The 26533-nt window shown below is 29.4% G+C and overlaps 5 protein-coding genes across 5 annotated transcripts; all 5 read left to right on the top strand.

The window, feature by feature from the left end:
• Window positions 1–1593: 1593 nt before the first annotated feature.
• On the top strand, window positions 1594–3270 carry LOC127121151 (leghemoglobin Lb120-1-like). Its single transcript, XM_051051739.1, has 4 exons — window positions 1594–1694; window positions 1813–1924; window positions 2331–2438; window positions 3142–3270. The coding sequence occupies exons 1-4, from the start codon at window positions 1603–1605 to the stop codon at window positions 3268–3270; spliced, it is 441 nt and encodes a 146-aa protein (XP_050907696.1). The 5' UTR covers window positions 1594–1602.
• A 2528-nt stretch (window positions 3271–5798) lies between these two features.
• Window positions 5799–7781, top strand: LOC127121150 (leghemoglobin Lb120-1). The gene is made up of 4 exons (NM_001427561.1): window positions 5799–5956; window positions 6073–6184; window positions 6591–6698; window positions 7403–7781. Exons 1-4 carry the CDS (start codon window positions 5865–5867, stop codon window positions 7529–7531), a joined length of 441 nt encoding a protein of 146 aa, NP_001414490.1. The 5' UTR covers window positions 5799–5864; the 3' UTR covers window positions 7532–7781.
• Window positions 7782–10110: 2329 nt separating this feature from the next.
• Window positions 10111–11769, top strand: LOC127121149 (leghemoglobin Lb120-1-like). The gene is made up of 4 exons (XM_051051737.1): window positions 10111–10214; window positions 10331–10442; window positions 10849–10956; window positions 11641–11769. The coding sequence occupies exons 1-4, from the start codon at window positions 10123–10125 to the stop codon at window positions 11767–11769; spliced, it is 441 nt and encodes a 146-aa protein (XP_050907694.1). The 5' UTR covers window positions 10111–10122.
• Window positions 11770–14312: 2543 nt separating this feature from the next.
• On the top strand, window positions 14313–16033 carry LOC127121148 (leghemoglobin Lb120-1-like). The gene is made up of 4 exons (XM_051051736.1): window positions 14313–14452; window positions 14570–14681; window positions 15099–15206; window positions 15905–16033. The coding sequence occupies exons 1-4, from the start codon at window positions 14361–14363 to the stop codon at window positions 16031–16033; spliced, it is 441 nt and encodes a 146-aa protein (XP_050907693.1). The 5' UTR covers window positions 14313–14360.
• Window positions 16034–20131: 4098 nt separating this feature from the next.
• On the top strand, window positions 20132–21947 carry LOC127121147 (leghemoglobin Lb120-8). Its single transcript, NM_001427556.1, has 4 exons — window positions 20132–20303; window positions 20420–20531; window positions 20938–21045; window positions 21750–21947. The coding sequence occupies exons 1-4, from the start codon at window positions 20212–20214 to the stop codon at window positions 21876–21878; spliced, it is 441 nt and encodes a 146-aa protein (NP_001414485.1). The 5' UTR covers window positions 20132–20211; the 3' UTR covers window positions 21879–21947.
• The last annotated feature ends 4586 nt before the right edge of the window (window positions 21948–26533 follow it).

Raw genomic sequence — 26533 nt, 5'->3', positions numbered from 1 at the left:
GCAAGTTATGGTCTTTGGAAGTGGACCTCCTAACTATGGCACAGACAAATGACCTATAATCTTTCACCATAAAAAATGACTTCCCAAGCAAAACTAGATCTTTACTTTAAAATGAAATTTGTTTTTAATGTCATAAGGAGTAACTTTTCTCTTGGAATAATTTTCATATGACAAAAATTGTAGGAGATAGGGTCTAGGGAACCCCAGTTTTGACTAGTTGACTTTCTCTGGTCAACCACCATGAACCAACTTGCAAACTTGAAGTTATCTTTATCTTTGGGACTAATTGAGGATCATATATTCATAATATGATGTATAATGAAGTATCCTTTGAAATACTTGATCAAATGTTGAAGAAACTTGCTGAGAAAGTCACACAAGATACCTAGATGAATTAGGGCTTTCAAGGCAAACAAACTTCAAACTCTTGATGATTTCTTGATCAAAATGATAAATGAAGATCATGGGGATCCATATAAGATGTCTAGAGACAATGTGAACCATTTCTTGATTGATCTCCTTGAATTGAGGGTCTCAAACCATAGTTGTGTGCTTGATGTGGCATTGGTGGATGCACACATTACCTACAAAAGAAACAAAACTATACATATACATATTTTTGGTTTTTTGGTTAGTAAATAATGAAAAAAAAAGTATGATACAATCAAATGTGCTTGGTGATCTCTCCCAATGAATGAGGGGTAAGAAGGATGTCAAAGTGTGATCCCAAAGCTAATCCATAAGATGAGATAGCATGAGGGATCTTAGGGTCAAATTGGGGTCTTACACACACCACATAGTTTTCTCAACCGATAACAAGTGTACATACATGATCGATTTTCATTAACAGTTATTTTCACCTTTGAAAACAAGAGTTTATCATACTCTCCGTTAGGATCAACATCTTCTGACATATTTACAAAACTTTGGATTTCGATTAGACCCAATCAAAATACCAACTCTTAATATCAATTGTTGGATTTCCTATGTAAATTACACGAATATATAATTCTAAATCAACAAACCATTTTTATCCTCACATGAAATAATGAAATTCCATTAATGCTTTTCTTCACGACAAATTTCCTAATTGGTCGATGCTTATAGAATAATGACTAAGTTACTTATTTATTTTCCATAAACTTCCATTAATCTTAACTTGATTTGAAATGCCATATTATATTTAAAAATAAATAAAATTACCTTCATGGTATAAATGACCATTTTAGCCTTAACCTCATATTTACGAAATATTAAAATCTCGATGATATAATTAACTCAAGATTATAGATTATCATTTTTATTAGATTAGTTAATAGTTAATTTGAATAAACAAAATAAATTTACAATAATGATTAATTTTTTTTATTATTAATTATATTTAGTGAAAAAATGATATTAAGTTTTGCAAAAGATTTTTTGTCTCTTTGATTATGTTAATGGACATCTCCAAGAGCCAATAGATAATTTTAGAATAATCATCAGAAATATACTATATTTCTTTAAATCTAAATATTTTTTATATAAACAAGTATTGACTGTATTATTACTACACTACCAACACAAAAGAAAAATACAAAGAAGAACAAGAGGAGGAGAAATATGGGTTTCACTGAGAAGCAAGAAGCTTTAGTTAATAGCTCATGGGAATTATTTAAACAGAATCCTAATTATAGTGTTTTGTTCTACACCATGTAAGCTTTGCATCATATGAGTATGTTTGGCTTTTAGTTTTTTTTTTTTGTTAATTATTGTTTTATAAGAAGTGGTGTGAACTAAACATAATAATTCTGGCTGATTTACTCAAAATAGCATATTGAAAAAAGCACCCGCAGCAAAAGGAATGTTCTCATTTCTTAAGGATTCGGCTGAAGTAGTGGATAGTCCTAAACTTCAAGCCCATGCTGAAAAAGTTTTTGGAATGGTGAGTGTAATCCGTATTCAATAACTTTTGCTTAATTTTTTAGTTCTACTCTTAAAATACATGGTTGTTAAATCTTATTTTAAATAACAATTGTTATAAACATAATGTTTCTTTTCAATTTTAATGAAATATTTAATAAAATTATAAAATTTTGATTTTCCATGTTCACCTTATGTAAAGTAGATTTTCTATGAATATATAAAGTTATATTGTATTCTTTATTTTAATCAAAATCTTACCTATATGAGCTTATATATAGCCAAAAACATAGACCATATTCAAAAGTTAACGGGGTCAAAAAAGGTCCTTCGAGCATGATACTTCTTAGGTTGTGTTAGTTTGTGAAACTATATAACTTAAATTGGATAATATAAATCTTAAAATATTTATACCTTTTAAATTACAGGTGCATGACTCAGCTATTCAACTTCGAGCATCAGGAGAAGTAGTTGTAGGGGATGCAACATTGGGTGCCATTCACATTCAGAAGGGAGTTGTTGATCCTCATTTTGTGGTACGTAATATAACAAAAAAGACGCATTCTTAATTTTTTATTGGCTAATGGTCACCTATTGTCAAATTCAATAATACAACAATATATAATTGAATAAATTTATGTAAAATGAATTTTGAAAAATAAAAATATGTCATATATTTAATCATTATTTAGCTCGGATATATAGTATAGTTCTTAAAGTGAGAAAACAATAGTTGATATGATAATCAACCATGATATAATATGATTGTCTATATACTACTAATCATTGATTTATTAACAAAAATTGATTTCACTTCTTTTTTATACTAATGCTATATATCTCTCTATTCTCTAAAGTTACTTGTTAATTTTAGAAGAGCCTTTTCCATAAAAATAAATTTAATGGACGTAACTAACAAGTTTGCAATAAAGTTATGAATTATTGCTATAAAGTTATGTTGTTTTTACTTCTTATTATGTATTCCATTTTCAAAAATATTATTAACTTTAAAATTAATTATATATATTTTTAAAATTTAATAATTAAAAGTATACATTTTCAATAAAATGACATATTTAATTTTATACTATATTGGGTCTAGTTAACTAATAAAGAAGCATGCAAAGTTAAATAATAATATAAAGATATTAATAATTAGATATTTTTTATTTTACAAACATACCTATTTTCAAATGTCTAAAACTCTAACCTAAATTTAATGCTTTTGGTGCCTTGCAGGTGGTCAAAGAAGCTTTGCTAGAAACCATAAAAGAAGCATCAGGAGAAAAATGGAGCGAAGAATTGAGTACTGCTTGGGAAGTTGCCTATGAAGGATTAGCATCCGCAATTAAGAAGGCAATGAATTAAACATGATATGATTTATATTTATAAATAAATTTAAGAAATAAGACTTGTATAACTAAATCTTGTTAAACAAGTTTATATAATAAATATTATTCAAACTATAACATCCAAATTCTCATATTATATTAGTTGTTGTTAACTTTTCTGTTGGTTGTCGTACTTATGATGAGTTTAGGGTTAATTATTTAGTCTAGAATATTATATACTTATTTTAGGAAACTTTTTAATGAGAAAGAAAAAAAAATTCTCACAATCTTATGTGTTTCTCATCCTGAGAGCATCGCCTTATATTGTGAGCTAGTTGATTTGGAAGCTCGTTATTTTTATAAAATTTTCAAAACAACACATGTTTGTGAAACCATGTCGAAAGAATTGCATATTGCAATGTAACAAAGTGAAAATTTAAATTTGTGGCATATTTAATGTCTTGTTAGATGTTGAGTCTATTTTAAAATCCTTTTTACATTATTTTTGAGAGAAGTCTTTGCAATCTTGAACTCTCTTCCTCAATTAATAAAACTCTTCAAACTCGTTTTTTAGATCCTTTTTAAACTCATATATTTTAAGCAATTTAAGCACAAAGAAAAAATTCTATATATATGAAATTCCATTTGATCCCAATCCAATCATTATTTATTTATGGTGAATTTTTTTATTTTAGATTTAAATATATATGTCTGTTCCTGAGGTTTATTCAAGTGAAGGCGGGAAATCAAGCAAGAAAGTAATAATTTATTACATTGAGTATAGTTATTCTATAACTAATGTAGTGAGTGAAATGTTTTAGTTGAGTCATGGGTATAATGATGTCTAGTATGACCGAAAATCACTTTTACACACAAAAAAGAAATGTTATACATAGAAAATCACTACCAAGAATAGTAACCTACAAATATATCAATAAATGATCTTTACTCAAATGAAATTTAACAAACATAGTGATAAATGTAAGTTGAAAGAAATATAAGAGTGACATTACAATTTACACTTGATCGATCATTTCGTACTTTCTTGAGGCCTAATCTAGTCTTGATGGTAAAACCATAAAAAAAGTCTCCGGTTTTGTTTTTTATATTATACACAAGACTTATTATAAGAGTTTTGTTACAAAAATCCTCTAAGACCACAACTTCAATCAATATTGAACTAGGACATTGTTAACCACCAAGCCTCCTAGATCTTGAATGCTTACTTCATTCCTTTAACTTTTATACATTCGTCTAGTATGTTATGTTTTACTTCATTATCGGTGAGTCGTTTCAGCTCATTCTCATGCTCAGCTAATTTTCCAAACAGTTTTGTAATGTCTAAAGAACTAAGATCATTTGTTTTTTTTATAATAGTGGTTTTTCACTGCCACTCTCTAAACATGGATCTCAATATTTTGTTACTACAATATTTTTTGAAAAAGGTTTTACCCAAGTCTCACAAATTTTTGATTAAATGAAGGAATCTAGTTTGCATGGAATCCACAGACTCTCCGGGTTTCGTACAAAATAATTCAAACTCGTCTATAAAAACATTAATTTTAGAATCTTCGACATCCTGAAATCCCTCAGAGAGAGAAAGAGATGGAGAGAGAGAGAGCATCCCACATACCTTTAACACTTGTATGATTTAAAATCAAATAGAACACTTTATCGCTTAATGCAGAAATAAGTATGTTCATCGCTTTCAATTCATATGAAGCCTTTTTGATTTTAGCATCCTCCCAATCTTTTGGAAGTTTAACAATGCCGTTAGCACCGTATGAAATAAATGATCCCTCGGTGATGGCACACCACATAGTTCTCAACCGATTACAAGTGTACATACATGATAGATTTCTAATAAGTGTGAATTTCGCCTTTGAAAATAGGCTCTCTATCATATGCTTCATTAGGATCGACATCTTCTGACATATTTACAAAATTTTGGATTTCGATTAGACACAATCAATAGACCAACTCTTGATGCCAATTGTTGGATTTCTTTTGTAAAATACACGAATATATAATTCTAAATCACTGGACCATTTTTTTCGTCACATGAAATAATGAAACTCCATGAATGCTCTTCTTCATGACAAATTTTCTAATTGGTCGAGGTTTATAAAATAATGACTAAGTTACTTATATATTTTCCATGAACCTCCATTAATCTTAACTTGACTAGAAATGCCATATTATATTTGAAAATAAATAAAATTCCCTTCATGGTATAAATGACCATTTTAGCCTTATCCTCGTATTTACGGAATATCTAAATCTCGATGATATTTTTAAGTCGAGATTATAAATTATCATTTTTATTAGATTAGTTAATAGTTAATTTGAATAAACAAAATAATATTTACATTAATGATTAAATTACTTTTATAATTAATTATATTTAGTGAAAAAATGAATATTAAGTTTTGCAAAAGATTCTTGTCCCTTTGATTATGTTAATGGGCATCTCCACGTGCCAATATATAATTTTAAAACAATCACTATAAATATACTATATTTTTTTATGCCTAAAAGTTTTCTATATAAACAAGTATTGAAGTTATTGATATTATACTACCAACACAAATAATAAAAGAAAAAAATACAAAGAAGAAGAGGAGGAGAAATATGGGTTTCACTGAGAAGCAAGAAGCTTTAGTTAATAGCTCATGGGAATTATTTAAACAGAATCCTAGTTATAGTGTTTTGTTCTACACCATGTAAGCTTTGCATCGTTTGAGTATGTTTGGCTTTTAGTTTTTTTTTTGTTAATTATTGTTTTATAAAAACTGGTGTAAACTAAACATAATAATTCTGGCTAATTTACTCAAAATAGTATATTGAAAAAAGCACCCGCAGCAAAAGGAATGTTCTCATTTCTTAAGGATTCGGCTGAAGTAGTGGATAGTCCTAAACTTCAAGCCCATGCTGAAAAAGTTTTTGGAATGGTGAGTGTAATCCGTTTTCAATAACTTTTGCTTAATTTTTTAGTTCTACTCTTAAAATACATGGTTGTTAAATCTTATTTTAAATAACAATTGTTATAAACATAATGTTTCTTTTCAATTTTAATGAAATATTTAATAAAATTATAAAATTTTGATTTTCCATGTTCACCTTATGTAAAGTAGATTTTCTATGAATATATAAAGTTATATTGTATTCTTTATTTTAATCAAAATCTTACCTATATGAGCTTATATATAGCCAAAAACTTAGACCATATTCAAAAGTTAACGGGGTCAAAAAAGGTCCTTCGAGCATGATACTTCTTAGGTTGTGTTAGTTTGTGAAACTATATAACTTAAATTGGATAATATAAATCTTAAAATATTTATACCTTTTAAATTACAGGTGCATGACTCAGCTATTCAACTTCGAGCATCAGGAGAAGTAGTTGTAGGGGATGCAACATTGGGTGCCATTCACATTCAGAAGGGAGTTGTTGATCCTCATTTTGTGGTACGTAATATAACAAAAAAGACGCATTCTTAATTTTTTATTGGCTAATGGTCACCTATTGTCAAATTCAATAATACAACAATATATAATTGAATAAATTTATGTAAAATGAATTTTGAAAAATAAAAATATGTCATATATTTAATCATTATTTAGCTCGGATATATAGTATAGTTCTTAAAGTGAGAAAACAATAGTTGATATGATAATCAACCATGATATAATATGATTGTCTATATACTACTAATCATTGATTTATTAACAAAAATTGATTTCACTTCTTTTTTATACTAATGCTATATATCTCTCTATTCTCTAAAGTTACTTGTTAATTTTAGAAGAGCCTTTTCCATAAAAATAAATTTAATGGACGTAACTAACAAGTTTGCAATAAAGTTATGAATTATTGCTATAAAGTTATGTTGTTTTTACTTCTTATTATGTATTCCATTTTCAAAAATATTATTAACTTTAAAATTAATTATATATATTTTTTAAAATTTAATAATTAAAAGTATACATTTTCAATAAAATGACATATTTAATTTTATACTATATTGGGTCTAGTTAACTAATAAAGAAGCATGCAAAGTTAAATAATAATATAAAGATATTAATAATTAGATATTTTTTATTTTACAAACATACCTATTTTCAAATGTCTAAAACTCTAACCTAAATTTAATGCTTTTGGTGCCTTGCAGGTGGTCAAAGAAGCTTTGCTAGAAACCATAAAAGAAGCATCAGGAGAAAAATGGAGCGAAGAATTGAGTACTGCTTGGGAAGTTGCCTATGAAGGATTAGCATCCGCAATTAAGAAGGCAATGAATTAAACATGATATGATTTATATTTATAAATAAATTTAAGAAATAAGACTTGTATAACTAAATCTTGTTAAACAAGTTTATATAATAAATATTATTCAAACTATAACATCCAAATTCTCATATTATATTAGTTGTTGTTAACTTTTCTGTTGGTTGTCGTACTTATGATGAGTTTAGGGTTAATTATTTAGTCTAGAATATTATATACTTATTTTAGGAAACTTTTTAATGAGAAAGAAAAAAAAATTCTCACAATCTTATGTGTTTCTCATACTGAGAGCATCGCCTTATATTGTGAGCTAGTTGATTTGGAAGCTCGTTATTTTTATAAAATTTTCAAAACAACACATGTTTGTGAAACCATGTCGAAAGAATTGCATATTGCAATGTAACAAAGTGAAAATTTAAATTTGTGGCATATTTAATGTCTTGTTAGATGTTGAGTCTATTTTAAAATCCTTTTTACATTATTTTTGAGAGAAGTCTTTGCAATCTTGAACTCTCTTCCTCAATTAATAAAACTCTTCAAACTCTTTTTAGATCCTTTTTAAACTCATATATTTTAAGCAATTTAAGCACAAAGAAAAAATTCTATATATATGAAATTCCATTTGATCCCAATCCAATCATTATTTATTTATGGTGAATTTTTTTATTTTAGATTTAAATATATATGTCTGTTCCTGAGGTTTATTCAAGTGAAGGCGGGAAATCAAGCAAGAAAATAATAATTTATTACATTGAGTATAGTTATTCTATAACTAATGTAGTGAGTGAAATGTTTTAGTTGAGTCATGGGTATAATGATGTCTCGTATGACCGATAATCACTTTTACACACAAAAAAGAAATGTTATACATAGAAAATCACTACCAAGAATAGTAACCTACAAATATATCAATAAATGATCTTTACTCAAATGAAATTTAACAAACATAGTGATAAATGTAAGTTGAAAGAAATATAAGAGTGACATTATAATTTACACTTGATCGATCATTTCGTACTTTCTTGGGGCCTAATCTAGTCTTGATGGTAAAACCATAAAAAAAGTCTCCGGTTTTGTTTTTTATATTGTACACAAGACTTATTATAAGAGTTTTGTTACAAAAATCCTCTAAGACCACAACTTCAATCAATATTGAACTAGGACATTGTTAACCACCAAGCCTCCTAGATCTTGAATGCTTACTTCATTCCTTTAACTTTTATACAATCGTCTAGTATGTTATGTTTTACTTCACTATCGGTGAGTCGTTTCAGCTCATTCTCATGCTCAGCTAATTTTCCAAACAGTTTTGTAATGTCTAAAGAACTAAGATCATTTGTTTCTTTTATAATAGTGGTTTTTCACTGCCACTCTCTAAACATGGATCTCAATATTTTGTTACTACAATATTTTTTGAAAAAGGTTTTACCCAATTCTCACAAATTTTTGATTAAATGAAGGAATCTAGTTTGCATGGAATCCACAAACTCTCCGGGTTTCGTACAAAATAATTCAAACTCGTCTATAAAAACATTAATTTTAGAATCTTCGACATCCTGAAATCCCTCAGAGAGAGAAAGAGATGGATAGAGAGAGAGAGAGCATCCCACAAACCTTTAACACTTGTATGATTTAAAATCAAATAGAACACTTTATCGCTTAATGCAGAAATAAGTATGTTCACCGCTTTCAATTCATATGAAGCCTTTTTGATTTTAGCATCCTCCCAATCTTTTGGAAGTTTAACAATGTCGTTAGCACCGTATGAAATAAATGATCCCTCGGTGATGGCACACCACATAGTTCTCAACCGATTACAAGTGTACATACATCATAGATTTCTAATAAGTGTGAATTTCGCCTTTGAAAATAGGCTCTCTATCATATGCTCCATTAGGATCGACATCTTCTGACATATTTACAAAATTTTGGATTTCGATTAGACACAATCAATAGACCAACTCTTGATGCCAATTGTTGGATTTCATTTGTAAAATACACGAATATATAATTCTAAATCACTGGACCATTTTTGTCGTCACATGAAATAATGAAACTACATGAATGCTCTTCTTCATGACAAATTTTCTAATTGGTCGAGGTTTATAGAATAATGACTAAGTTACTTATATATTTTCCATGAACCTCCATAAATCTTAACTTGACTTGAAATGCCATATTATATTTGAAAATAAATAAAATTCCCTTCATGGTATAAATGACCATTTTAGCCTTATCCTCGTATTTACGGAATATCTGAATCTCGGTGATATTTTTAAGTCGAGATTATAAATTATCATTTTATTAGATTAGTTAATAGTTAATTTGAATAAACAAAATAATATTTACATTAATGATTAACTTACTTTTATTATTAATTATATTTAGTGAAAAAATGAATATTAAGTTTTGCAAAAGATTCTTGTCCCTTTGATTATGTTAATGGACATCTCCACGTGCCAATATATAATTTTAAACCAATCACTTTAAATATACTATATTTTTTATGCCTAAATGTTTTCTATATAAACAAGTATCGAAGGTATTGATATTATACTACCAACATAAATAATAAAAGAAAAAAATACAAAGAAGAGGAGGAGAAATATGGGTTTCACTGAGAAGCAAGAAGCTTTAGTTAATAGCTCATGGGAATTATTTAAACAGAATCCTAGTTATAGTGTTTTGTTCTACACCATGTAAGCTTTGCATCGTTTGAGTATGTTTGGCTTTTAGTTTTTTTTTTGTTAATTATTGTTTTATAAGAACTGGTGTAAACTAAACATAATAATTCTGGCTTATTTACTCAAAATAGTATATTGAAAAAAGCACCCGCAGCAAAAGGAATGTTCTCATTTCTTAAGGATTCGGCTGAAGTAGTGGATAGTCCTAAACTTCAAGCCCATGCTGAAAAAGTTTTTGGAATGGTGAGTGTAATCCCTATTCAACAAGTTTTGCTTAATTTTTTAGTTCTACTCTTAAAATACATGGTTGTTAAATCTTATTTTAAATAACAATTGTTATAAACATAATGTTTCATTTCAATTTTAATGAAATATTTAATAAAATTATAAAATTTTGATTTTCCATGTTCACCTTATGTAAAGTAGATTTTCTATGAATATATAAAGTTATATTGCATTCTTTATTTTAATCTAAATTTTACCTATATGATCTTATATATAGCCCAAAACATAGACCATATTCAAAAGTTAACGGGGTCAAAAAAGGTCCTTCGAGCATGATACTTCTTAGGTTGTGTTAGTTTGTGAAACTATATAACTTAAATTGGATAATATAAATCTTAAAATATTTATACCTTTTAAATTACAGGTGCATGACTCAGCTATTCAACTTCGAGCATCAGGAGAAGTAGTTGTAGGGGATGCAACATTGGGTGCCATTCACATTCAGAAGGGAGTTGTTGATCCTCACTTTGTGGTACGTAATATAACAAAAAAGACGCATTCTTAATTTTTTATTGGCTAATGGTCACCTATTGTCAAATTCAATAATACAACAATATATAATTGAATAAATTTATGTAAAATGAATTTTGAAAAATAAAAATATGTCATATATTTAATCATTATTTAGCTCGGATATATAGTATAGTTCTTAAAGTGAGAAAACAATAGTTGATATGATAATCAACCATGATATAATATGATTGTCTATATACTACTAATCATTGATTTATTAACAAAAATTGATTTCACTTCTTTTTTATACTAATGCTATATATCTCTTTATTCTCTAAAGAGTCTTCTCCATAAAAATAAATTTAATGGACGTAACTAACAAGTTTGCAATAAAGTTATGAATTATTGCTATAAAGTTATTTTGTTTTTACTTCTTATTATGTATTCCATTTTCAAAAATATTATTAACTTTAAAAATAATTATATATATATTTTTTAATTTAATAATTAAAAGTATACATTTTAAATAAAATGACATATTTAACTTTATACTATATTGGGTCTAGTTAACTAATAATGAAGCATACAAAGGAAAATAATATTATAAAGATATTAATAATTAGATATTTTTTATTTTACAAACATACCTATTTTCAAATGTCTAAAACTCTAACCTAAATTTAATGCTTTTGGTGCCTTGCAGGTGGTTAAAGAAGCTTTGCTAGAAACTATAAAAGAAGCATCAGGAAAAAAATGGAGCGAAGAATTGAGTACTGCTTGGGAAGTTGCCTATGAAGGATTAGCATCCGCAATTAAGAAGGCAATGAATTAAACATGATATGATTTATATTTATAAATAAATTTAAGAAATAAGACTTGTATAACTAAATCTTGTTAAACAAGTTTATATAATAAATATTATTCAAACTATAACATCCGAATTCTCATATTATATTAGTTGTTGTTAACTTTTCTGTTGGTTGTCGTACTTATGATGAGTTTAGGGTTAATTATTTAGTCTAGAATATTATATACTTATTTTAGGAAACTTTTTAATGAGAAAGAAAATAAAATTCTCAGAATCTTATGTATTTCTCATCCTGAGAGCATCGCCTTATATTGTGAGCTAGTTGATTTGGAAGCTCGTTATTTTTATAAAATTTTCAAAACAACACATGTTTGTGAAACCATGTCGAAAGAATTGCATATTGCAATGTAACAAAGTGAAAATTTAAATTTGTGGCATATTTAATGTCTTGTTAGATGTTGAGTCTATTTTAAAATCCTTTTTACATGATTTTTGAGAGAAGTCTTTGCAATCTTGAACTCTCTTCCTCAATTAATAAAACTCTTCAAACTCGTTTTTTGGATCCTTTTTAAACTCATATATTTTAAGCAATTTAAGCACAAAGAAAAAATTCTATATATATGAAATTCCATTTGATCCCAATCCAATCATTATTTATTTATGGTGAACTTTTTTATTTTAGATTTAAATATATATGTCTGTTCCTAAGGTTTATTCAAGTGAAGGCGGGAAATCAAGCAAGAAAGTAATAATTTATTACATTGAGTATAATTATTCTATAACTAATGTAGTGAGTGAAATGTTTTAGTTGAGTCATGGTTATAATGATATCTAGTATGAACGATAATCACTTTTTCACACAAAAAAGAAATGTTATACATAGAAAATCACAACCAAGAATAGTAACCTACAAATTTATCAATAAATGATCTTTACTCAAATGAAATTTAACAAAAATAGTGATAAATGTAAGTTGAAAGAAATATAAGAGTGACATTATAATTTACACTTGATCGATCATTTCGTACTTTCTTGGGGCCTAATCTAGTTTTGATGGTAAAACCATAAAAAAAGTCTCCCGTTATGTTTTTTATATTGTACACGAGACTTATTATAAGAGTTTTGTTACAAAAATCCTCTAAGACCACAACTTTAATCAATATTGAACTAGGACGTTGTTAACCACCAAGCCTCCTAGATCTTGAATGCTTACTTCATTCCTTTAACTTTTATACATTCATCTAGTATGTTATGTTTTACTTCATTATCGATGAGTCGTTTCAGCTCATTCTCATGCTCAGCTAATTTTCCAAACAATTTTGTAATGTCTAAAGAACTAAGATCATTTGTTTCTTTTATAACAGTGGTTTTTCATTGCCACTATCTAAACATGGATCTCAATATTTTGTTACTACAATATTTGTTGAAAAAGGTTTTACCCAAGTCTCACAAATTTTTGATTAAATGAAGGAATCTGGTTTGCATGGAATCCACAGACTCTCCGGGTTTCGTACAAAATAATTCAAACTCGTCTATAAAAACATTAATTTTAGAATCCTCGACATCCTGAAATCCCTTAGAGAGAGAAAGATATGGAGAGAGAGAGCATCCCACATACCTTTAACACTTGTATGATTTAAAATCAAATAGAACACTTTATCGCTTAATGCAGAAATAAGTATGTCCATCGCTTTCAATCCATATGAAGCCTTTTTGATTTTAGCATCCTCCCAATCTTTTGGAAGTTTAACAATGTCGTCAGCACCATATGAAATAAATGATCCCTCGGTGATGGCACACCACATAGTTCTCAACCGATTACAAGTGTACATACATGATAGATTTCTAACAAGTGTGAATTTCGCCTTTTAAAATAGGCTCTCTATCATATGCTCCATTAGGATCGACATCTTCTGACATATTTACAAAATTTTGGATTTTTATTAGACACAATCAATAGACCAACTCTTGATGCCAATTGTTGGATTTCATTTGTAAAATACACGAATATATAATTCTAAATCACTGGACCATTTTTGTCGTCACATGAAATAATGAAACTCCATGAATGCTCTTCTTCATGACAAGTTTTCTAATTGGTCGAGGTTTATAGAATAATGACTAAGTTACTTATATATTTTCCATGAACCTCCATTAATCTTAACTTGACTTGAAATGCCATATTATATTTGAAAATAAATAAAATTCCCTTCATGGTATAAATGACCATTTTAGCCTTATCCTCGTATTTACGGAATATCTAAATCTCAATGATATTTTTAAATCGAGATTATAAATTATCATTTTTATTAGATTAGTTAATAGTTAATTTGAATAAACAAAATAATATTTACATTAATGATTAAATTACTTTTATTATTAATTATATTTAGTGAAAAAATGAATATTAAGTTTTGCAAAAGATTCTTGTCCCTTTGATTATGTTAATGGACATCTCCACGTGCCAATATATAATTTTAAAACAATCACTATAAATATACTATACTTTTTATACCTAAATGTTTTCTATATAAACAAGTATCAAAGGTATTGATATTATACTACCAACACAAATAATAAAAGAAAAAAATACAAAGAAGAAGAGGAGGAGAAATATGGGTTTCACTGAGAAGCAAGAAGCTTTAGTTAATAGCTCATGGGAATTATTTAAACAGAATCCTAGTTATAGTGTTTTGTTCTACACCATGTAAGCTTTGCATCGTTTGAGTATGTTTCGCTTTTAGTTTTTTTTTTCGTTAATTATTGTTTTATAAGAACTGGTGCAAACTAAACATAATAATTCTGGCTGATTTACTCAAAATAGTATATTGAAAAAAGCACCCGCAGCAAAAGGAATGTTCTCATTTCTTAAGGATTCGGCTGAAGTAGTGGATAGTCCTAAACTTCAAGCCCATGCTGAAAAAGTTTTTGGAATGGTGAGTGTAATCTGTATTCAACAACTTTTGCTTAATTTTTTAGTTCTACTCTTAAAATACAAGGTTGTTAAATCTTATTTTAAATAACAATTGTTATAAGCATAATGTTTGTTTTCAATTTTAATGAAATATTTAATAAAATTATAAAATTTTGATTTTCCATTTTCACCTTATGTAAAGTAGATTTTCTATGAATATATAAAGTTATATTGGATTCTTTATTTTAATCAAAATCTTACCTATATGAGCTTATATATAGCCAAAAACTTAGACCATATTCAAAAGTTAACGGGGTCAAAAAAGGTCCTTCGAGCATGATACTTCTTAGATACTTCTTAGGTTGTGTTAGTTTGTGAAACTATATAACTTAAATTGGATAATATAAATCTTAAAATATTTATACCTTTTAAATTACAGGTGCACGACTCAGCTATTCAACTTCGAGCATCAGGAGAAGTAGTTGTAGGGGATGCAACATTGGGTGCCATTCACATTCAGAAGGGAGTTGTTGATCCTCATTTTGTGGTACGTAATATAACAAAAAAGACACATTCCTTATTTTTTATTGGCTAATGGTCACCTATTGTCAAATTCAATAAAACAACAATATATAATTGAATAAATTTATGTAAAATTAATTTTGAAAAATAAAAATATGTCATATATTTAATCATTATTTAGCTCGGGTATATAGTATAGTTCTTAAAGAGAGAAAACAATAGTTGATATGATAATCAACCATGATATACTATGATTTTTTATATACTACTAATCATTGATTTATTAACAAAAATTGATTTCACTTCTTTTTTATACTAATGCTATATATCTCTCTATTCTCTAAAGTTACTTGTTAATTTTAGAAGAATCTTTTCCATAAAAATAAATTTAATCGACGTAACTAACAAGTTTGCAATAAAGTTATGAATTATTGCTATAAAGTTATGTTGTTTTTACTTCTTATTATGTATTCCATTTTCAAAAATATTATTAAATTTAAAATTAATTATATATATTTTAAAATTTAATAATTGAAAGTATACATTTTCAATAAAATGACATATTTAATTTTATACTATATTGGGTCAAGTTAACTAATAAAGAAGCATTCAAAGGAAAATATGTAAACATATTAATAATTAGATATTTTTTATTTTACAAACATACCTATTTTCAAATGTCTAAAACTCTAACCTAAATTTAATGCTTTTGGTGCCTTGCAGGTGGTTAAAGAAGCTTTGCTAGAAACCATAAAAGAAGCATCAGGAGAAAAATGGAGACAAGAACTGAGTACTGCTTGGGAAGTTGCCTATGAAGGATTAGCATCCGCAATTAAGAAGGCAATGAATTAAACATGATATGATTTATATTTATAAATAAATTTAAGAAATAAGACTTGTATAACTAAATCTTGTTAAACAAGTTTATATAATAAATATTATTCAAACTATAACATCCGAATTCTCATATTATATTAGTTGTTGTTAACTTTTCTGTTGGTTGTCGTACTTATGATGAGTTTAGGGTTAATTATTCAGTCTAGAATATTATATACTTATTTTAGGAAACTTTTTAATGAGAAAGAAAAAAACATTCTCACAATCTTATGTGTTTCTCATCCTGAGAGCATCGCCTTATATTGTGAGCTAGTTGATTTGGAAGCTCGTTATTTTTATAAAATTTTCAAAACAACACATGTTTGTGAAACCATGTCGAAAGAATTGCATATTGCAATGTAACAAAGTGAAAATTTAAATTTGTGGCATATTTAATGTCTTGTTAGATGTTGAGTCTATTTTAAAATCCTTTTTACATGATTTTTGAGAGAAGTCTTTGCAATCTTGAACTCTCTTCCTCAATTAATAAAACTCTTCAAACTCTTTTTAGATCCTTTTTAAACTCATATATTTTAAGCAATTTAAGCACAAAGAAAAAAATTCTATATATATATGAAATTCCATTTGATCCCAATCCAATCATTATTTATTTATGGTGAATTTTTTTATTTTAGATTTAAATATATATGTCTGTTCCTAAGGTTTATTCAAGTGAAGGCGGGAAATCAAGCAAGAAAGTGTAATACCCCAAAATTTACCCTTCATTTTTCCTGGAAGCATACCCTTTACACCTCATGCATGCATTCATTTTTAGGTCATTTAGCATTTGCATTTCATAATGGCAATTGGAATCGGATCCAAGAAGCTTGAACATCATCCAGGACACTTTGTGGGCTCTATTTAGATGACCAGTCAACACAAGGGAAAGACTTGAGTTACTTCCAACAGGGGTCTATTCGTCAGTCAAAACGTTAATCTTGAAGGAGCAAAGGTTTGTCCATGAGTTGTCATGTTCGCTAGGCGAAGCCCACGTATTTTGAAAAAAAAATGGAAAACGAAAATAAATAAATAAATAAATAAATAAAAGAAAAATCTTGGACTTGGACCTCTCTCATTTGAGCCCACAGGTCCACAAAAATCAGGTTATAAATTCAGAGTTTCACTGAAACAAATATTCATTCCATTCCTATTACCCTGACAGGAAAAAGATAGTGAGAGAAGAGCTAATAGAGTTCAGAGTAACCTCCAGAGGCTGAAGGGAACTCATCTGCAAAGAACCTATTCTACCTCATATAAACCCTAAGATTGCTCTGCAAACCCAACGGTGCAATTCAATTTCATTCGATCTCTCCAGTCAGGCTCACATGACTCTTGCAGAGATGGTTTGCGTGGTTTTCCCACTTTATATGTGGGATACCCCCTGGAGGTTCATTCCGATTACCTGTACTGACCCACTTTCTTTGATGATGTTAGCTTGGAAGGATCTCAGGGTTTATCGTTCCTTTAATTGCTGTTACCTCGGATCTTCATCCGTGTGGTACTTTTACATTTTTCCCGCATATTACTGCTTTCCTAGCTGGAAGACCTCGATAGGAGGCAATGTTTTTGTGTTTACTTTATGCAGGTTCCTTTGTCCAGGGTTAAGAGCTATGGGGTCTTATCCTCATTACCCCTTTTGCATGAGCGTTCCTAAACCCCAAACAAACTCATTAATTTTTCTTCTCCTAAGAACACGTTAACTCCTTCTACTACAGGCGAGTAAGTCTCCAAAGGTCGAGCATCCGGTAGATTGCGTAGTAACGTCGTTCGTCCAAAACCCAATCCATAACCCCGTAGATAGCCGAACTACGGCTTGCTCTGATTCTCATTCCATATGAGATACGTAGGCATAAGACGCGATGTCTTAGCAAGCACACACCCCCCAACCCATAGGTCAGCCGAGCTACGAAGACTCTGATTCTCATATTCAGATGAGATACGTATGTAGTGGATGCGACATCCGTGCGAGTCATTTTCATTTAACCCCTTTTAGTAAACAGCACAAGATAAACTCACACCCTTTATACAAGAACTACAAAAGTGGATCCCGTAGAGTACTACGGATGCGTAGGGGTGCTAATACCTTCCCTTCGCATAACTGACTCCCGAACCCAAGATTTGGTTGTGAGACCTTGTCTTTTCCTTTCCTCTTTTCAGGTTTACTTTGAGCGTTTCCTTTCCATCCTTTGGGATAAATAACGCACGGTGGCGACTCTTCTGTCATTTTCTTTCGCCGGTTGTTTTTTCGCACACTGTATTTTTCAGGTTGCGACAGAAAGTAATAATTTATTACATTGAGTATAATTATTCTATAACTAATGTAGTGAGTGAAATGTTTTAGTTGAGTCATGGGTATAATGATGTCTAGTATGACCGATAATCACTTTTTCACACAAAAAAGAAATGTTATACATAGAAAATCACAACCAAGAATAGTAACCTACAAAGTTATCAATAAATGATCTTTACTCAAATGAAATTTAACAAACATAGTGATAAATGTAAGTCGAAAGAAATATAAGAGTGACATTATAATTTACACTTGATCGATCATTTCGTACTTTCTTGGGGCCTAATCTAGTCTTGATGGTAAAACCATAACAAAAGTCTCCCGTTATGTTTTTTATATTGTACACGAGACTTATTATAAGAGTTTTGTTACAAAAATCCTCTAAGACCACAACTTCAATCAATATTGAACTAGGACGTTGTTAACCACCAAGCCTCCTAGATCTTGAATGCTTACTTCATTCCTTTAACTTTTATACATTCATCTAGTATGTTATGTTTTACTTCATTATCGGTGAGTCGTTTCAGCTCATTCTCATGCTCAACTAATTTTCCAAACAGTTTTGTAATGTCTAAAGAACTAAGATGATTTGTTTCTTTTATAACAGTGGTTTTTCATTAGTCATTATTCTATAAACATCGACCAATTAGAAAATTTGTCATGAAGAAGAGCATTCATGGAGTTTCATTATTTCATGTGACGACAAAAATGGTCCAGTGATTTAGAATTATATATTCGTGTATTTTACAAATGAAATCCAACAATTGGCATCAAGAGTTGGTCTATTGATTGTGTCTAATCGAAATCCAAAATTTTGTAAATATGTCAGAAGATGTCGATCCTAATGGAGCATATGATAGAGAGCCTATTTTCAAAAGCGAAATTCACACTTATTAGAAATCTATCATGTATGTACACTTGTAATCGGTTGAGAACTATGTGGTGTGCCATCATCGAGGGATCATTTATTTCATACGGTGCTGACGACATTGTTAAACTTCCAAAAGATTGGGAGGATGCTAAAATAAAAAAGGCTTCATATGAATTGAAAGCGGTGAACATCCTTATTTCTGCATTAAGCGATAAAGTGTTCTATTTGATTTTAAATCATACAAGTGTTAAAGGTATGTGGGATGCTCTCTCTCTCTCTCTCTCCATCTCTTTCTCTCTCTGAGGGATTTCAGGATGTTGAGGATTCTAAAATTAATGTTTTTATAGACGAGTCTGAATTATTTTGTACGAAACTCGGAGAGTCTGTGGATTCCATGCAAACTAGATTCCTTCATTTAATCAAAAATTTGTGAGACTTGGGTAAAACCTTTTTCAACAAATATTGTAGTAACAAAATATTGAGATCCATGTTTAGAGAGTGGTTACTTATATATTTTCCATGAACCTCCATTAATCTTAACTTGACTTGAAATGCCATATTATATTTGAAAATAAATAAAATTCCCTTCATGGTATAAATGACCATTTTAGCCTTATCCTCGTATTTACGGAATATCTAAATCACGATGATATTTTTAAGTCGAGATTATAAATTATCATTTTTATTAAATTAGTTAATGGTTAATTTGAATAAACAAAATAATATTTACATTAATGATTAAATTACTTTTATTATTAATTATATTTAGTGAAAAAAATGAATATTAAGTTTTGCAAAAGATTCTTGTCCCTTTGATTATGTTAATGGACATCTCCAAGTGCCAATATATAATTTTAAAACAATCACTATAAATATACTATATTTTCTTATGCCTAAAAGTTTTCTATATAAACAAGTATCGAAGGTATTGATATTATACTACCAACACAAATAATAAAATAAATAAATACAAAGAAGAAGAGGAGGAGAAATATGGGTTTCACTGAGAAGCAAGAAGCTTTAGTTAATAGCTCATGGGAATTATTTAAACAGAATCCTAGTTATAGTGTTTTGTTCTACACCATGTAAGTTTTGCATCGTTTGAGTATGTTTGGCTTTTAGTTTTTTTTTTGTTAATTATTGTTTTATAAGAAATGGTGTAAACTAACCATAATAATTCTGGCTGATTTACTCAAAATAGTATATTGAAAAAAGCACCCGCAGCAAAAGGAATGTTCTCATTTCTTAAAGATTCGGCTGAAGTAGTGGATAGTCCTAAACTTCAAGCCCATGCTGAAAAAGTTTTTGGAATGGTGAGTGTAATCCGTATTCAATAACTTTTGCTTCATTTTTTAGTTCTAGTCTTCAAATACATGGTTGTTAAATCTTATTTTAAATAACAATTGTTATAAACATAATGTTTCTTTTCAATTTTAATGAAATAGTTAATAAAATTATAAAATTTTGATTTTCCATGTTCACCTTATGTAAAGTAGATTTTCTATGAATATATAAAGTAATATTGTATACTTTCTTTTAATCTAAATCTTACCTATATGATCTTATATATATCCAAAAACATAGACCATATTCAAAAGTTAACGGCGTCAAAAAAGGTCCTTCGAGCATGATACTTCTTAGGTTGTGTTAGTTTGTGAAACTATATAACTTAAATTGGATAATATAAATCTTAAAATATTTATACCTTTTAAATTACAGGTGCACGACTCAGCTATTCAACTTCGAGCATCAGGAGAAGTAGTTTTAGGGGATGTAACATTGGGTGCCATTCACATTCAGAAGGGAGTTATTGATCCTCATTTTGTGGTACGTAATATAACAAAAAAAGATGCATTCTTAATTTTTTATTGGCTAATGGTCACCTATTGTCAAATTCAATAATACAACGATATATAATTGAATAAATTTACGTAGAATTAATTTTGAAAAAAAAAAATATGTCATATATTTATTCATTATTTAACTCGGGTATATAGTATAGTTCTTAAAGTGAGAAAACAATAATTGATATGATAACCAACCATGATATACTATGATTGTCTATATACTACTGATGATTGATTTATTAACAAAAATTGATTTCACTTGTTTTTTATACTAATGCTATATATCTCTTTATTCTCTAAAGTGACTAGTTAATTTTAGAAGAGTCTTCTCCATAAAAATATTTTTAAGGGACGTAACTAACAAGTTTGCAATAAAGTTATGAATTATTTCTATAAAGTTATTTTGTTTTTACTTCTTATTATTTATTCCATTTTCAAAATATTATTAACTTTAAAAATAATTATATATATTTTTTAAAATTTAATAATTAAAAGTATACATTTTCAATAAAATGATATATTTAATTTTATACTATATTGGGTCTAGTTAACTAATAAGGAAGCATACAAAGGAAAATAATATTATAAAGATATTAATAATTAGATATTTTTTATTTTACAAACATACCTATTTTCAAATGTCTAAAACTCTAACCTAAATTTAATGCTTTTGATGCCTTGCAGGTGGTTAAAGAAGCTTTGCTAGATACCATAAAAGAAGCATCAGGAGAAAAATGGAGCGAAGAATTGAGTACTGCTTGGGAAATTGCCTATGAAGGATTAGCATCCGCAATTAAGAAGGCAATGAATTAAACATGATATGATTTATATTTATAAATAAATTTAAGAAATAAGACTTGTATAACTAAATCTTGTTAAACAAGTTTATATAATAAATATTATTCAAACTATAACATCCAAATTCTCATATTATATTAGTTGTTGTTAACTTTTATGTTGGTTGTCGTACTTATGATGAGTTTAGGGTTAATTATTTAGTCTAAAATATTATATAATTAATTTAGGAAACTTTTTAATGAGAAAGAAAAATAAAATCTCACAATCTTATGTGTTTCTCATCCTGAGAGCATCGCCTTATATTGCGAGCTAGTTGATTTTGGGAACTCGTTATTTTTATAAAAATTTCAAAACAACACATATTTGTGATACCATGTCGAAAGAATTGCATATTGCAACCTAACAAAGTGAAAATTTAAATTTGTGGCATATTTAATGTCTTGTTAGATGTTTGGTCTTTTTTAAAATCCTTTTTACATGATTTTTGAGAGAAGTCTTTGCAATCTTGAACTCTCTTCCTCAATTAATAAAAGTCTTCAAACTCTTTTTAGATCCTTTTTAAACTCATATATTTTAAGCAATTTAAGCACAAATAAAAAATTCTATATATATGAAATTCCATTTGATCCCAATCCAATCATTATTTATTTATGGTGAATTTTTTTATTTTAGATTTAAATATATATGTTTGTTCTTAAGATTTATTCAAGTGAAGGCGGGAAATCAAGCAAGAAAGTAATAATTTATTACATTGAGAATAATTATTCTATAACTAATGTAGTGAGTGAAATTTTTTAGTTGAGTCATGGGTATAATGATGTCTAGCATGACCGATAATCACTTTTTCACACAAAAAAGAAATTTTATACACAGAAAATCACAACCAAGAATAGTAACCTACAAATTTATCAATAAATGATCTTTAGTCAAATGAAATTTAACAAACATAGTGATAAATGTAAGTAGAAAGAAATATTAGAGTGACATTGTAATTTACACTTGATCGATCATTTCGTCCTTTCTTGGGGCCTAATCTAGTCTGGATGGTAAAACCATAAAAAAAATATCCCGTTATGTTTTTTAGATTGTATGTAATATCCCATATTGCCTTAAAAACTCAATTAGTTGTCAGTTGAGATCAATTGAGTTCCTATATAAATGATCTATTATCATTTGTAACAATTGGAGCTCCTATGTGCTCAAAATGTTGTCAATTGGGACCAATAGAGTAACCAGTGAATTTTGAAGATATTAATTATTAATAAAATTGACAGACCAATATTAATAAGTACAAGAGAGGACATTTTTGGTAACATTAATAATTGGTCAATTGGTACTGGAAGATAAAATATCAATTGAGATATTTTTATTACTACTTGATATTATATATATTATATAGTATATGTATGTGTGTGGTGGATAAGAAAAGTAGAGGTTGGTAAGAAAAGAGGATAAGAATAGAAGAAGAGAGAAGGAGAGTTATCAGGAAAAAGCAGAAGAAAAGAAAAGAAAGAGAAAGAGAGAAAGAGGAAAGAAGAGCTTGGAGGAAAAAGAAGAAAACCGATGGAGGATCATCATCTTCCCCAACAACATATCATCTTCTTTTCACCATACTTATCTTCATCTTCATCTTCAAGGTGAGTTCTAGATAGAACTTTCGATTTAGAAATTAGGATTGGTAAAACCATGAAATTGATAGTGAGATTGTTGATAGTATGATGAGTTCTATGAATCTTCATTGATGATATTTCTATGGGTGTTCTTGCATATGTTGGATTATTGTGACACAATGATGTGGTTGTTGTTTGGAAGTTTCTTGATGTGTTTTTAAGTCCATGCCAAGAGGTTGGTTATGAAAAATGAAGTAAAAATTATGCAGGTGAAAGTAAGGTGGTTATGGAGTAGGAGTTGTGTACCAGGACCAATCGATTGGTTCACATGTCAATCGATTGGTTCATTTAAATAATCGATTGACATGAATTAATGGTTTGATGAATTAAAATATGTCACCAATGGGATGCGAACACGAGACCTCCTTTGAATTGTACAAGCCTTAACACTAGGCCAAAGATGTTGTTGTTGAATACTTATGCAATGAATAAATGTTAATCTAAATCTTGATTAAGATAGATTAATGAATTAATTGAGGGTTATAACTCTGTTTTGGACACAGACGGATGTGTTAGAAAGATAACGTAAAGAGCTATTAATATTGTTCCATGTTATAAAATACTATGTGATTTATAAATGTTATGAATTATATTATGATGAAAGTTAAATATTGTTGTTATATTTGATTGTGAAATAACATGATTAAAAACCTTACAAAGGTGAGTGAGAAAACCTAGGAGTATAACATGATTAATAACTTAGAAATATAATCTAGGTTATGGAGCATGTGTGATATATGTATGAGAATATGGTATTCATTCGTACGACGCTTATGTGAGGTCGTGGACGAATTGTTGCCATGATTGAGAATGAGACGCATTGAATGGAACATGCCATGTTATTATTTGTGTATTGTGGTGAATGAAGTCACCTGTGATTGATGAATTTTGTTATGGTTCGTGGAACCAATGATTTGCGAAACTGATCATGTATTCAGAATGTGTGTTTTCTGTGATGGTACACATCTCCTTTGGTATGCTTAGACGAGTAAGCATTGGGATGTGGGATCAATGATTCGAGCATCAATTGGGTTTGAGCCCCAACCATGGCGGACATGGGGGAAAGGTGGACACCAAAGTGGGATAAGGCCCATACGGTGAAAGACACTCAAAGTGGGTAGTCCCATACGAGCGATGGTTCTTAAAAGTGGGTTCGAGTCCCATAGGGGAACCTGATATCCACCACGAAAGTCGAATCATACGAGCATGCATGAACCGGGCCTGGCTTAGACGTAAGTCCATTCGGGAATTGATGTTTCGTGATTTGAATAATGATCGTGGTTGAGTTATGAGAACTCAAATGCATGTTGCCATACAATTGCGAGATAGTTTCCCCATCGCTCAAGTCTTCGTTCCCTTGTTGACTTGGGTTGGATATGAGTTGAATATTGATTAGAAACCCTGTAGAGCCGAGTGGACCCATAGGATAGGAGAACTCACTGAGATTATTATCTCATCCCATTATTGTTGTTATTTTTCAGGTAATCCTTACAGATTGAATCTATGAGAAGTTGTTAGGGATGTTTCAAGGAATTCTGTTTATCATGATCTTCCGCTGTGGAGTTGTGTGCAATGAAGATATTGCACATAGTTCTTAGATTTTTATTGTTTAGGCATTATTGTATAACATGTTCCATTGATGTTTTTAGTTTGGACATGTATATATATTGACGCCATTAGGCACTTATGTTGTGACAGTACCAAAATTTAACACTTGTATGATATTATTCTAGATATATATTATACGGGTTGTTACAGTTGGTATCAGAGCAGGTCGATTCTCGACCTAGCCTTGAAACATCATAAGTAAATCTATTCCTGCCTCATATGTGTGTTTAGCCAACATGATTCTTAATATCACTGTATGTAGTATTGGGCGTGATCAACCTAATGCTATGTGCATGGTAGGTAGGATCATGGTTGAGCGACCACGAAGACTCCGAAGTGTGGGTTGAACTTGTGCTTTGAGAGTAGGCTCAAGCCAAGAGTTAGAAAGTAAGGAGAACTAGATGGCCCAGTTGAAGTTTCGAAGGAGTTGTGATTTGGGTATTATGGAATTGAAGAGTAGTGTATTTTCAAGCGATTCTGCAGTGTTAACAGAGTTGAGAAGTTGTGGATCTCTATTGGATGAATTGTCAGAGCTTTGAGTAAGGTGTGAATTGCTAGGGGAGTAAGATATACTCACTGATATGAAATAAGTATTGTGAGTAATTCCAAATGGTGAAGGAGAAAGGATGGTTATGTTACGCATATGTCATAAGGTCTGGAAGTAAGGTAGTGTATTAGTGTTTCAGTTTCTAAGGCCACTAAAACATTTTGGAAGAACGAGAGTACTTCATGGAATATATATTTGGAATGGTACCTTGCAAGTGGTTAAGGACTTGAGGGATAAGGACGTTCAATTTTGTTGGGAGCCCAAGGTAGTGGCGAAGTCTAAGGAGAGACTCGAGGACACGACTGCCTATTCCAAGTGAAACATGTATGGACCTAATGGAGGTTAGAAGATAAACCAAGTAGGTTCAGTCTTAGGAGGGAGATCGGATTCAAGATAGCTAGTCAGAGGTTTGGTGTTAGTGAGAAACTGTAATGGAATGATGAGTTACCTAAGGATCAATTATAAGAGTTTGTGTTGGAAAGAGAGAGAACGCACATTATATAGTAATGGAAGCTTTAGTGAGTTTTGGTTGTATGAGATTTGGTTGAGGAGAAGAGCAAATAAGTTGGATTTAAGGAATTCTAGTAGAATGGTTTTGTAATTGGAACTGAGAGAATTACCATAGGAAGATAAGTGAACACAGAGTGTGGAAGCAGTGTGGATGTTGCAATACAACTGTTGTAGTGGGGTACATTTTAGATAGAGGCACAATGGGACCATTGAGATTCATTAAGACGAAGTTATGGGCATGTAGTTGATGATTATTCGCATCGAGGATTTTTAGAGTATGTAGTGGAGTGGAGGAAGTTATACCTTGGTATTAAGAGAAGTATGTGATAGTAGCA

The sequence above is a fragment of the Lathyrus oleraceus genome, chromosome 2 (assembly GCF_024323335.1).
Source record: "Lathyrus oleraceus cultivar Zhongwan6 chromosome 2, CAAS_Psat_ZW6_1.0, whole genome shotgun sequence".
Lineage (NCBI taxonomy): Eukaryota > Viridiplantae > Streptophyta > Magnoliopsida > Fabales > Fabaceae > Lathyrus > Lathyrus oleraceus.
This window is presented reverse-complemented; position numbering and strand designations above follow the sequence as displayed.